A 14,182-nucleotide genomic window follows, 5' to 3' on the forward strand; every position below is an offset into this window, starting at 1 on the left:
ACCACTGATTTAAAATTTTAAATACCCATGTCCTAGGATTGCTTAAAGCTCTTTAAGGCATATTTTCAAGCAATAATTCCGAAATAAACAAGGGCCACAATAATAATGGACAGGGGAAAAAACATGATAGTAACTGAGCTAAAGATATAATATATAGAAGACAGTAGGAAAGTTTTAAAAAATAACAACAAAATATGGTAATATCAGCCAGACAAGTAGGACAGATATGAAAACCAAAACCAAAACTAAAAACCCCAACCCAACCCAAAAAAAGTATCAATGGTTTCAACAGAAACAGAATCAAGAGTGGTAATCTCAATACAGAAAAGCTAGAGGGGAAAAAAGTACAAAAACATTATCTAAACAAGTATAAAAGTGGTAAAATTTCCTTGAATGTGAGTAAGTAAATATAAATTATGCTTATAAGACAATGAATTCTGAGTTGATAGTCTTGATTCAGGAAAAGGATGCCCAAATATTATGTACTGGTATAATCATTGCTGGAGTTAAAATAAAAAGGTAGGGAGGGACAAAAAAATACTTCAATGAGCAGAGCCCTAAAAGCATGATAGAAAACAAATCTACTTTTTACACAGTCTTCAAAAGAATATATGTAGAACACTTTATACAGCTCTATTGATTTTTTTTTTTAAAGGCACAACTGGAGAAAGTACAGAACAAAAGGAGCAGAAAAATGTTCTAATCAAAAAGAACTGGAAATGAGTCTGAAGAGTGATCAGACCAAAAAAAAAAAAAAAAAAGGCTAACTTCTCAAACCGTAAAAGTTAAAGAAAAAAAAAAAGGGAGAAAAAAAAAAATGGTAAAAAAAAAAAAAAAAAAAAAAAAAAAGGCTAACTTCTCAATCCGTAAAAGTTAAGGATAAGAGAAAGGGGAGAGAATCAATACTGGTAAAATTAAGAAGCATAAATACAAGGTGAAACACAAAATGTTTACTAAATCTAGCACATACACAGAAACATACTTTTATTTATAGTGAGTTCTTGAAAATGATTACAAAAGTCAGACAGACATATTTTACAAGACAGGAATGGAAGCAGAGAAGGGAGTGAGGGGGGAGGACAGGACTCAGTTCTCAAAAAAGTAAAAAATACACAATTTATAATTATAATTCCCTTTCAAAACAAATTTTTCACAATACCTCTATCTAGCATTCACATGTTCTTTAGTTTTGTCCTCTTTCTTTACAGCTGAACTCCCAGTTTACTGGCTTAAGACCAGTGGAGTTGGTCTTATCTCATTTATAACATCTTCAATTCTTAGGATTCTTATTAACCCTTTAACTTTCTGTTTTCCAGTCAAATTTATAAAATAAAAGGGCAATGAAACACAGCATTCAAGTAACTCAAGACAATTTAATATAGACTGAAATAACAATGCTGCTAAAATTGACCTATTAAATAATAAGAAGTAAATGTTTACAAACTATGTATAAAAATCTAAATTTGGATAAAATGTGGGATATCAATGCACAATACATGTAAGTTTGAGTTGTTTGTAAGTTGAACATGTGAACATGCAAGAATTTCATGTACTAAAACTATTCCAAAGCTTAGAAATGATAAAACTAGGGAAATGCAAGTAGATTTACAGAACTTTTTTTTCCTTAAGTGGCCATGTGCTAAATAAAGATTCAGACAAATAAGTGACGGATGTATAACGGTTATTTCAAATTTCTTCACTACTGCAGAGATCAAAAAGTAAAAAACAGCCACATTCCATCTCTAGAGGTACAGAAAATGTTTTCTAGAAATTTCTTATCCATACATATGGTATGTTATATAGTGTATAAAGTTAATCATTAATGAAAACTGATTTGGGGAGCATTAAAGAAAACAAGTGTTAAAATTCATTATCATGTTTATTAAATATTCTTATTTGTTTAAAGTCGGGGGAAAGAAAAGGATATTACACCTCTGGAGAGATATGCCAAGATCAACATAAGTTTCAGTGGTGGTGGTAAATACACAGTATAAGAACAAAATTCTGATTTAAAACAAATTTACCTACCTGTAAACCATTTCATTAGGAGCAGAGTCATCAAAGGCATAATCGAAACGAAATGTTTGGTTTTCTAGGTACCTTGTTAAATCTACTTTTTGTTTTGGTTCATGTACCATCACAACATCTTTACTAGGGATTGTGATTACATCAAGATCTTTCATTTGAGTTTCTAAAAGAATAAATGAAAATCAGTGCCCAGTAATTTTCACAGTATTTGAATTAATGCACAAAAATTATTTTAAGTAGTAAGAATTTCGATAAAAGTAGTAAGTCCTGTAAATATAAATATCCCATAAATATGCCATTCAAGTAAACAGAATATTTCAACAACAGAGTAAAAAAAAAAAAAAAAAAATCAAGATTTCTGTAAAGCCAGGAATGGCAAAGATTCTTAGAACAGTATCACATCAACAGACCTAACCATAGAAATCTATATAATGGTTATGTACAAATGAAATGATTTACATTTAACTCTTCCAAACCAATCTGATTTCTGCCATTATCAAAATAAATTGCAAACAGGACAAAAATGAACCCTTGAGTAGAACTCAATAAGCATACCTTTTTTATTGAGTGGTCGTTTTCTTACACAAACACATATCCTATGTTCATCAATCTAGAAATAAAATATTTTTTTCCAGTGATTATCAATGGTATATAAAACACTGAAAAGTTAATTATGTAATATTTCCTCCCGAGGTTTTAGAAATTTATGCATAGCATAAATAGGATAAGTAAGCTTAAAAAACAAATTAGCTTGAAGAAATTTTAATAGCCATCAGACACAATTATTTCAAAAATCCTAAGTATAATGGAAACTCGCTTATTTTGTCATTTGGTAAACCACTAGGAAATAACTTTGTAGAGGACACCACCACTCTTAGTAGCAATAGGTTCACGTTAAGAAACTACCTTATTCACTTCAAGATGTGCTGTATATGACAAAAGTAAAATTTCCTACCAAGTGGCATATTTTCAGATTGATTATAGGGAAAATTATAGGCAAAGATAACTAGCTGTAGACAAGAAACACAGTTCTCAGATTATTGGCCAAAATAATTTGAACAATTTTATAATATGCCAATTCTTAGACATTAACTTTTTTCATAAAATTAATGTTCCCAATACTTGCCTTCTAATGATATTTAGTATAAAGCAGGAATTGGCAAAGTACGGCCTGAAAGCCTAATCCAAGCCACTACCCACTTTTGTAAAGTTTTACTGAAACAGCCATATCTATTCATTTATGTATTGTCTATGGCTGCTTTTCATACTACAAAGGCAGAATTGAGTAGTTGTAACAAAGACCATATGGTTCAAAGCCAAAAATATCAGGCCCTTTTCAGAAAAAGTTTTCCAGTCACTGTCATAAAGTATGAGCTCAGATGTAGGTTAAACAAATGAAAGGGTAGCAAGGAGTAAAATATATGAGATGCAAATGTTATGAACTACTCTATTAAATCATATATAATACACCTGCCTTAACACAGGTGTATTATATGTATTTTGTGTACCCAATACATTCTGTATACACTAGGTCAGATGTATTTTGTGTACCCAATTCATTCTGTATACACTAGGTCAGATGGATTATTTTTCATAAATACAAATTACTCACAAAAGTATTCCCTGTTCAATAAATTCCCATTCTTCAATAGGAAAGGAGGTGCATAAGACAGAACATTCTTCAAGCACTAGATTTCTAGTTTACAGCAGTCCTCAACAGCCATCACTTATTGTTAAAAGCCAGAGTAACATTTATTTTAAAATAAATTAGTAGTAAGTTGGAATGATGGTGGGATCTACAGCCCAAGCCAAGAGGAAACAAACTTGGAATTGAGATAAAAGTATAAGTGATGGTCAGAAAGGAAAGTGGGTCTTCTGACATCATCCTTGACTGTTGCTCTGTCCTACCAAGGACACAGAGGCTTGCTTTGAAGTGGATTATCTTTGTGAGATGCATGTCTAACGTATCAAATTATGGGAAATAATGAGAAAATAAGGGTAAGTGTGAGTGGTTTCTTTCTTTCTTTCTTTTTTTTTTTGGATGCATCACGTGGCTTGTGGGATCTTAGTTCCCAGACCAGCGACTGAACCCGGGCCTTTGGCAGTAAGCGCTCAGAGTCCTAACCACTGGACAGCCAGGGAATTCCCAACGGTTTCTTGATCTTCTTAAAATAGAGAAGGAGAAGGAGCACCCATAAAGAGAGAAAAAATTACAGAACTAAATACAGTATTAACTTAGGGGGTATCAAACATGTTTTTATTTACAGCATAAAAAGTTCCAGAGCAACTGTTAATAAAGAATCTTACAGGATCTGCTGTTGTTAATGGTCTATAATCCAAACTTCCTCTAAAGTCTCTGATCATACACATAATTTCATAATTTGGGTTTGTAGCATCAACATCCTGTAAGAAGACAGAGAATTCATCATTTATTATAATTACAATAATGTAGTATTTGTTGCGTTTATGTTATATATGGTTTGAAAATTAAATAGGTGGTGTCATTTATAACAGCCAAGCCCAAACTCAAACCTGAGATGTGATATAGTTTCAGAGTTCAAGATTAATAGTATGCCTAGGAATCACTTTCATATTAAAAAACACAATTCTGTTAGTCTACATGCCTCCTGTTAACTCCAAACAAAATACTCCTTATTAAAACCACCTTTGACCTATTTCAAACATGTTATACGTATACCTTAATTCTCCTAGAAAACTGAGCAAAACAAAAACAGTGTTCGTCCTAAACATCAATAAAGAACTCTAGAAAAGCCGAAATTCTTAGAAAAATGCATTTAATCAGATTCTTCTTCCAAATTCCTAATTCAGTGTTTCAGCAAAATAGAACTATGGATTCATTTATGTTCATTTCCTATTATTAATGACTCTCTAAAAAAAACTAAGGCATGGTATAATACAGCCCCAAATCAATAGGACATAGAATTTAAAGGAATCAAAAGCCAAGATAATTTTTTAAATCTTTAAAATTCAAACTACTGCATGCTAACTGCAATTTACTATTTTGCTTCAAAACTGAGAAAATTCAGATTAAGATACAAATAGCAACAGTTAACAGCCTCTCCTAGCTATGAGTATAAATTGTTAAACATTTTAGGTCAGGTTCTTTTTCCCATATACTATATGCAGACTTGCTTTGAGTACAACTAAATTTCAAAACTGTTAATGTAACATACTGTCAATTAACCTTTTGGGAAATAACACCAACTATGTCAACTGAGAAGCAGAATGTGAAGAAGAGGTCACAAAGAGATGTAAAAATATTATGAAGTACCCACAGGAAACACCAGGTGGCATCTGTACTAAGTATCAGTAGATACAAGCATTATTCATTTCAAAACCCAACTGGTCATTCTCAGGTCACTTTCAGATATAAGTTGATTTATTCAGGTTGAGTATTATACTGATTCCACAATTCCACAACACACATCTTTATGATTAAGGGCATTTGAACATACTCCTAAATAAGGAAACAATCCTGGTATTTTATTACAGGAAACGAGTTCTGAGAATATAATAGATACAATGCAAGCACAATGGAGGAATTATTTGTACAATAGCATAATTTCTAATATGTGAAGACCTGTAGAGAGATAAAAGACCAGTCTTCTAAGCAACTTTTCCATCGCTAGTAAAGTTTTGCTACTATCTAAAGGAAATGTGAGAAGAGGGGCACATCAGAGATACTCTCACCATCTAGTATAAATCAACACACAACGAATTTCCACCCTTTCATTGTGATATGCTGAACTTATTAACCATGGAAAAACAATAAAATGGATAGTATAACCATATACCTTAACTTGATGTTTTTCTGAATGTATTTTTAGTCCTTTAAAAAAGCCAAAATCCTATTATTCTCAATGTTATACATCCATTAGAATTCTGTAACACAATGGCTTAGTATTCAAAATGGAACAAGCTTTAGGACTAACACATACCCACTAAAACTTGAAAAGTTTATGTAGTAAAAAATCTGTTACGATAACTTATTTCCCCAAGAGTTTATATTATTCCTCAATATCAATTTAAGGAACTATATTGAAATCTTTAAATGAATGCCTCAATTATTTTTTCATAAGCCAATCACTTTCACTGACACAGTCTAATCTTTGGTTGGTGCATAAACAAAATAAGTTTCTGTTACAAACCTGGGCTCTTTTTTCTCTAAGTTCTTGCTGTTGTAGTCTCCTTTTTTCCCGTTTTTCTTGCAATTTCTCTACTTCTTTCACACAATTAGATTTTCTACGTGCTGGAAGAAAGAGATGAGCTGTAGAAGCCTAGTTTTCTTTTTAGAGTACCATACTTACACACAAAAATTTTATGTATGAAATTTTACCACACACACCAAAATAAGGTACACAGTGACAAAACATGCCTATGACAAATATGTGAACTTTACTTATGAGCTGCTTTAACAAAGCTAGGAACAGGACAATATACAAATAAGAGTCATGAAAAATGACTCTAACATATTGATACATGTCATCTCTTGGTTTAGAATCAAAGATCTTTGAATTGGAAAGGATCAAGAAGCATAAGCATTTCTTTTATAACATCTGTCAAAATTATCTGGCCATAATTTTAAATTCAAAGCAACTGAAACATTGTTATAGTTTTATATTTATAAATTGTTTCCTCCAAAATATACATTTAAAAACCCAATTAACAGACTAAACCAGCAACAAAAAAAATTTTCCACAATGGTAAAAATAAAATCTGCAATTAAGTTTGTAATTTGGGGACTTATAAAGTTGACCAAGAGAAAATACATGTATGCCTAAAATGACTGAATCCTTGATACATGATTTACATACAAGGGGGTCCAAATTCCTTTTTTGCAGCTTGAACTGGAGATATATCTGAAACACTACCATTCTGTTGTGCAGAGGAAGACTGTTCAGGAAGTTGACTAGGCCGCGCGCGTGCAGAACCAACCACTGAAAGTGAAACAAAATTTCAAAATATATGTAATAATCAATTCTGTTCAATAAATAAAACTCAATCTGAATTATTTATAAAAAAACCAAGTCAAGCTTGATTTTAAATAATAATTTTTAAAAAGTAAGTGTGCAAAATACAGATTTTATACGCATTCTCATTTTGAAAAACTTACACAATTCAGAAATACAGCAAGTAAAAACATAAAAGTCCTGCAACCCTCCTTTTGTTCTAAATCCCACTCTTTGTCAAATATGCAAATCCTCAACAGAGAATTTCCCACTGTGGATGTTACAAAAGTGGAAAAAGCAATATTAAGTTAAATATAAATATCACATTTTACAAAGAAATATAAATTTTCACAAGACTCAAAGAATAGTGCTGAAAGTGCAGGACTTTCCCTCTACCTCCAATCTTTCCTCTAATACCTACTACACCTGTCCTGCCTCAGCATCCATACATACAGAGGAAACATCACTATGAGAAAGGACCATTCTGAACTGCTGAATAGTAGAAAAGAAGTTAACTGTGCTTTATATCACCTAGCTGAAAACATATGAGAGACCTGAAATTAACTGCAATTGATACCTGTTTGACTTGTCTTCAAAGTTACCCATGACATTTTTTGAAAGTTTGTTAGCCAGAAAATAATGTAAAAATATCACAATGACTAAACTTACCCTTGTGAATCAATTAACTACTACCCCATTCCTTTCTTTCTCATAATACTCTCCTCAAATCTGAAAAATTATTGGGTAAATAAGATGCCTCAAAATGGCATATATCATGGAGTTTCACATTCATCACATACCTTTATAAATCATTTTTCTAATATCACTGACATTATTGTGTTGGGAAATCAAGACGATATCAATCTTAAAATTAGCCATGTAACGTTTAAATGAATAATAACGTCAAGGGTAATATTTACTTTTGATTTACCTTGTCTGGGCAATAGGCAAAATTAATAGGTAAATTTTTACCTCTATTATCTCTTGGAGGAGGATCATTCTTAATAGAAGCCACAGTCCGTCGATTCTATAGAAAAGAAAATGTTCGTTTTACTTTCTCTCTTTACTCTTCATATATATGTCTATCATAATCAGCTTCCTTTATTTATTTATTTTTTGCTGTTTTTTTTTTATTGTGGTTTCAATGGAGAAATACATCATCTGCTCACAAAATAGCTCTTGAAAAATACAAGTACAGATACTATAACACAAAGCAAACTCTAGTCATGAGACACTACGTACATCATGCGAAACCAACAGTCTGATCTCCAGGTTATGAAAACTAGAATTAAAAAGTCACTACACAGAAAAGGTCCAAGTTCCCAGCTTGGCAAAACTTGGGTGCGGTTACATGAAATGCTTAATAAACTGAATTCTTTTTCCCCAATGTGTGAACAAAATGACAAGACTAAATCTGTACCTGGCAATTTCAATCTAACTCTGAAGCTACACAGAACACACAGACACCTTGTAGACTTCACCTGTTAGTCTGACCATCTTTTCTTCTTAGGTGGTAGGAGGAAAGGCAAGGTGACTGTGCAGAGCAAAGATGTGGGACGTAGAAGTACTGTATACTAGACATTACAAAGTATGGTGAAAAGAAAGCCTCAATTAATGCATAGTCTAAGGGGGAAAAGACTACACTCCAACTTTGGAAAGTTAATTTAGAAGGATAGGGGAAGAGTTTAAGTAATTACAGTTTAACATGAAAAATGTACGTGTGATAGAATGGAACACAATAGAGGATTCATAAAACATGCTCATCAGAAAAATCTGTTGGGTTTGCTTTGTCCAGATTAAGAAAGAATAACTAAGCTTATCAACATCTGGCATCCCTCATATTCTGTAAAGATGAATGCACTGCTGCTTACTTATGTGGAATTATTTATTGACAAAATGAAAAAAGGAGTAGAGAGCTGACTAGATGTCAAGTGCTTGCTAGAAATGATTTTTAAACGTTTCTACATGTAAAATTTACTGACAAATTTTAGTCAACCATTTAAAAATCAAAATTTGTTTAAAATTCTTGGAGAAAATGCCTTTTTGCCCACATGTTTAAAATTGAAAATCAACTTTACTATAGACAGGAGTTTTGTGGAACGTACAAAATTCCTCGTATTTAGAGATCAAATGGCCATCCAAGATAGATATCATGTTTCACAGGCATTATTTTTAGTCACCCTAAAATTTCAGCCATGGGACCAAAAGTTAGTGTTCTGTGCCATGTGGCCACAGGGTCACTGCTTTCACATCATGGCTTAAGAAAATACTGGCATTTCGTTTTTTATGAAAGAAGTCCTACCTTATGCATACAAGTAAAAAGGGGAAAAGAAAAAGAACGGGAGGGAGCAAAACCTTTGTTTCAAAGACAAGATACTGAAAGCAAAAGAATGTGGAGCTTTAACAAGCTCAAAGAAAAATATTCGCTGGCTGATCGCTGATTTGGATGCACTCTAAACAATTCTATAAACAAAACCAATATAGCATTTCTTAATCATGACCCCATCAAAACGAAGTATCTCCTAATTATTCTTTCAATGTCAAATATATACCCTAGAGTTGACATTTCATTTTTAAAGGTTACAGCTACCTCATAGGGACTGAACTAGATGTACTCTTATCTGTTCTCTGAAGTACAACAGTACACCACTGCACAATGGCATCCAATTTGAAAACTAATGGTAAAGGAAATTCTTCAGGAAAAAATGAAAATCTATCAAGCTGAAAATCTAAAATTAGTTCTACTTTCCAAAAAAAAAAAAAAATACATAAAAGTGCATCATCAGAATAAGGAATTCTTATGCCAGCTTGTATTGCAAATTTTCCAAACAATGCAGCAAACATAAACCCAGTCCACATGTCAATTATGAATACAAATACAGCCTGAGGTTTTTTTTTTTTAAAGGCAGTAATTTTTTGAAATAGTTAATGCAACTGTTGCTAACACAATTATCACAGTACTCCTGGCTTCACATACTAACCTGGACTTCCGATCAAGTGCTGATTAGTCCAGTAAGGGAGGTCACAAAAAAAACCTAAATCCATTTTCAGTCATGTCTAGTCTTGTACCCTCCATTCTCCTTTCTTAGCATTTGAAGACAACAGGTTGAGTTGGCAGATATTGTTTATGGGCCCCTGAGGTTGTTTTTACCGATTCAGTCTCAGTTTTATTGAATTCCTGATAACAGAAATAGGATTTGCAGGGAGAGCAGGGCTATCAGAAAGGTCTGTACTGGATGTTTTCTGAGAGGCCAACAGAGAAGCCGCTGTCTGAATGGTTTCCTTTCTTTTTTTTTAAATAAATTTATTTTTTATTTTTGGCTGCGTTGGGTCTTTGTTGCTGTGCACAGGCTTTCTCTAGTTGCAGTGAGCGGGGGCTACTCTTCATTGCAGTGCGTGGGCTTCTCATTGCGGTGGCTTCTCTTGTTGCGGAGCATGGGCTCTAGGTGCACAGGCTTTAGTAGTTGCGGCTCGTGGGCTCTACAGCGCAGGCTCAGTAGTTGTGGCGCACGGGCTTAGTTGCTCTGCGCATGTGGGATCTTCTCAGACCAGGGCTCGAATTGGTGTCCCCTGCATTGGCAGGCAGATTCTTAACCACTGCGCCACCAGGGAAGCCCAATCTGAATGGTTTCTGATTGAGTTGTACTTGTCTCTGTATCAAGTTCCTCCTTTGTTTCTGTTTTATCATGCCCACTCAAAGCAACACAGCATCTTCACTTGTCTCATCCTCTTCTGTTTTGGTTTTCTTGGGACTCTCTTCTTTATGAGGTGAGAATGTCCTTTTGACTCCTACTATAGGATTAGGTGTCTTTGTTGCTGCATTTTCTGAAGGTCTTGGTGGTGGGTTTATCAGACGTGTTGAAGAAACAACTCTGGAGACCGTAGGCTTTGGTGGTGAAGAAATGGCTGGCTGTGTGGCAGTGTGAGGAATGCTTTCACTTGATGTACCCCCTGAGCTTTCACGGGAATTTACCTGTGGCACAGAAACTTCAGTAGCCTGTATGTTGGTCATAGATGCTGCTGTTACAGATGGAGCAGGACTGTTTCTGCCCTGAGAACTGCCAGAACTGTTCAATGTACTGGTCTTCATAGCACTGGTTGGTGAAGACACAGACATGCTGTTATCAGTGTCCATAGACAAGTCGAGCCTGCTGTCATTCAGAGGTGTCAACCGGACACCTTTTGTTGAACACTTTTTCTTTTTCTGAAGCACATGATTAGGCAGTAGTTGATGGAGTTGCTTTCTTCTTACATGCATTGCAGCAATTTTCATGTCCACCTCAAACATCTTGCTGTTTATTGCTTGCCTATAAAGACTGAATATCGTAGGTGAGACCAACACTGAGATTTTCAGAGTTTTCTGTTTTTTTACAACACTAACCCAATCACCCACATTGTGCGAAATTCTTCCTTGTCAGGATTTTCTTTGGGTGCTGGAAGTGACTGGGGATTCACATGAGCCAGTGTAATAAATTCATTCTTCTCCAAACTTCCAACCAGGATTCAGATTTTTTTTTTTTTTTTTTTTGCGGTACGCGGCCCTCTCACTGTTGTGGCCTCTCCCATTGCAGAGCACAGGCTCTGGACGCGCAGGCTCAGCGGCAACGGCTCTCGGGCCTAGCAGCTCCGTGGCATGTGGGATCTTCCTGGACCGGGGCACGAACCCGTGTCCCCTGCATCGGCAGGTGGACTCTCAACCACTGAGCCACCAGGGAAGCCCAGGATTTGGATTTTTGATTCCACCAAGCCCACCCGTTTTAGGCGTTGTTTTTCAGTTGGTGCACTTGCTAAAGTACAATATAATGCTTGTTCTTTTGAAAGAAGTTGGAGCTTCAAAAAGTTTAGACCACTCTGCCTTACTCAGCAATATTTAATCTGTGATAGCAAGACCTTGTTTAAATTCCTCAACCATGACCATCCGTGTTGAAACGCATACATTGTACGTGGAGTTCTGTTATGGGTATGGTGGTGTAATTATAGGCAGAAGATGGTACCTATCACTAGGATTTACCCTTGGGTCCCATACAGGCAAATTAAGACTGCATTCTTCAGGCTGTTTCAATAGGACTGGATTTGGCCATTCCCATTTAGAAAATATCAAGAAAAGTTTATGTACAAGAGTTGATGCTATTGCATTTGGATAAAGCTGGCAAGTTCTTGCTACTAGCATAGCCCAGGAAACACCACTGAGGAAACCTAATATATTGGAATAGATGTTGTGGCATTTGGCCCACAGTTTGATAGCTCTCAGGGTTAACCTGAAGTTGTCAATGTTTGGTACTAGATGCAAAATTTCATCGGTTACCCTGCAACCGTTAAGACTTCCTATGCATCTTATATCTAAGTTTTTAAGCAGACTGTCATCTCTTAAGTCCAAGTCTTCTGGAATAGTCTGCAGTGATAATCTTGCAAACAAAATATCAATCTCTATCCCATCAAAACACAGTTTGATAACTGGTACAAGTGCCTCTTCAACAGCTCTTAAATCTTGTACTTCTTCCTGTAATTTCAACTTATAGAATGAGGTGAAAAAGTCACTTCGATCAACATGTCTTGGTGCAACACACAATGCATCAATATCGGCACCTTCTGTATGTACTCCTAATCTATAAGATCCAAATGTAAAAATTTTTCCACCAACCTTTTCAACTACAGATCGTGGAAGAGTCTTGCTTTCACTGATTTCTCATATCCACTCTTTTACCAGGTTATTTAATTTTCCCAAAATTAAAGTCCTCTTCCGCTTCAAAAAGAAAGCTCCTCTTCCTCTTCAAAAACGCTAGAGGGCTTCAGAGTCTCAAACAGTTTCTGTGTAAGTAGGGAGTCAGTCTCCTTGGGGGCTGCTATGCTGATGGGAGAGGTAATGCCACAGTGCTTCTGTGGCGGCTGTGTTTGCGGTGATCCCTGCGTTGTAACTGGAACTGGCATGTCTCCTGAGGTGGCAACGCCCAGTCACTCCCCACCCCACCCCCCTGAAACCGCTGCCATCCTGGGCAAGATCCACTGAGGCGGGGTTGGGGGGTGGGGGGATGTTTAAGCACTTCTCCTCCTTCCCCTTCATCCTAACATGGCCTCAGCTTCCTTTAATTAAACATAAGTGGTAGACATACAATAATATAAAACTAAATGAAAAAAAGGGAAAAAATAAATGACGAAAAACTAAAATTATCTTCTGATAAACTATCACTAATGTCATCAATATTCAAGTTTTTTTATATGAGTATCCTGCCACTGCCCCAAAATATTCAGGAATGAAAACGAGCCAGGCACTGTTCTAAGGACCTTATATGTATTAATCCATTTAATCTTCACAACAACCTGTGACATCATTATTATTGCTATTCTGGTTTCACAGATGAGGAAAGTGAAGCAAAGAACGATTAAGTAATTTCATTAAAGTGTGTGTTTTTTAATCATCATGCTATCCTGCCAAAATCATGTAATACACTTCATCTCTGGATGTCAGGGGTAAATAACAAAATACTAGTTTTAGACAACTTACAGCCCATTGTTAAACTGAAACATCAAAATACTATGAAATGCACTGTCGGTTTTTACTAAAAGGTTTCATTAGACTTTCAAAGACTTCAACACTGCATAGATAGGGCAGCAAGTTTTTGGTCCTATTATTTATTTACCAAGACTCTATTTTATTCACCTAAAAAAAAGATATCAAATAATGCAGTGGGTCTCAGTGCTAACTGCACGTTCAAATCAGATGGGTACTGCTAAAAGGATATTGATGCTAGGGCCACCCTTTTTTTTTTTTAAACTATCTATCTATCTATCTATTTTATGGCTGCATTGGGCCTTCATTGCTGTGCACGGGTGGGCTTTCTCTAGCTGCAGAGAGTGGGGGCTACTCTTCGCTGCAGGGCTTCTCATTGTGGTGGCTTCTCTTGTACAGCATAGGCTCTAGCAACGTGGGCTTCAGTAGTTGTGGCACATGGGCTCAGTAGTTGTGGCTCATGGGCTCTAGAGCGCAGGCTCAGTAGTTGTGGTGCATGGGCTTAGCTGCTCTGCAGCATGTGGGATCTTCCCGGACCAGGGCTCGAACCCGTGTCCCCTCCATTGGCAGGTGGATTCTTAACCACTGAGCCACCAGGGAAATCCCAGGGCCACCCTTTAGATAAAATAAAACTGAATCTCTGCGAGTGGGTCTAGGAATCAATATATTCTAAAAA

At 35.5% G+C, this 14,182-nt stretch overlaps 1 protein-coding gene and 1 pseudogene across 4 annotated transcripts in view; both read right to left on the reverse strand.

The window, feature by feature from the left end:
• KIF2A (kinesin family member 2A) overlaps positions 1-14,182 on the reverse strand; it is a 70,411-nt gene that overhangs the window by 19,810 nt on the left and 36,419 nt on the right. For 3 of the 4 annotated variants that reach the window (XM_027101039.1, XM_027101043.1, XM_027101041.1), the window contains exons 4-9: positions 7,971-8,025; positions 6,864-6,986; positions 6,198-6,298; positions 4,336-4,431; positions 2,584-2,638; positions 2,029-2,191 (exon numbers count right to left, since the gene is read on the reverse strand). In XM_027101039.1, the coding sequence (XP_026956840.1) occupies positions 2,029-2,191; positions 2,584-2,638; positions 4,336-4,431; positions 6,198-6,298; positions 6,864-6,986; positions 7,971-8,025 (593 nt within the window). The remainder of the gene's footprint in view (positions 1-2,028; positions 2,192-2,583; positions 2,639-4,335; positions 4,432-6,197; positions 6,299-6,863; positions 6,987-7,970; positions 8,026-14,182) is intronic. The other variant, XM_027101040.1, reaches the window with a different exon arrangement.
• Positions 9,888-12,941, reverse strand: LOC113617498 (poly(A) polymerase alpha-like; annotated as a pseudogene).

Source organism: Aethalodelphis obliquidens, unplaced genomic scaffold (genome assembly GCF_003676395.1).
Source record: "Aethalodelphis obliquidens isolate GAN/ISIS:26980383/991018 unplaced genomic scaffold, ASM367639v1 scaffold4, whole genome shotgun sequence".
In the NCBI taxonomy this organism is placed as follows: Eukaryota; Metazoa; Chordata; class Mammalia; order Artiodactyla; family Delphinidae; genus Aethalodelphis; species Aethalodelphis obliquidens.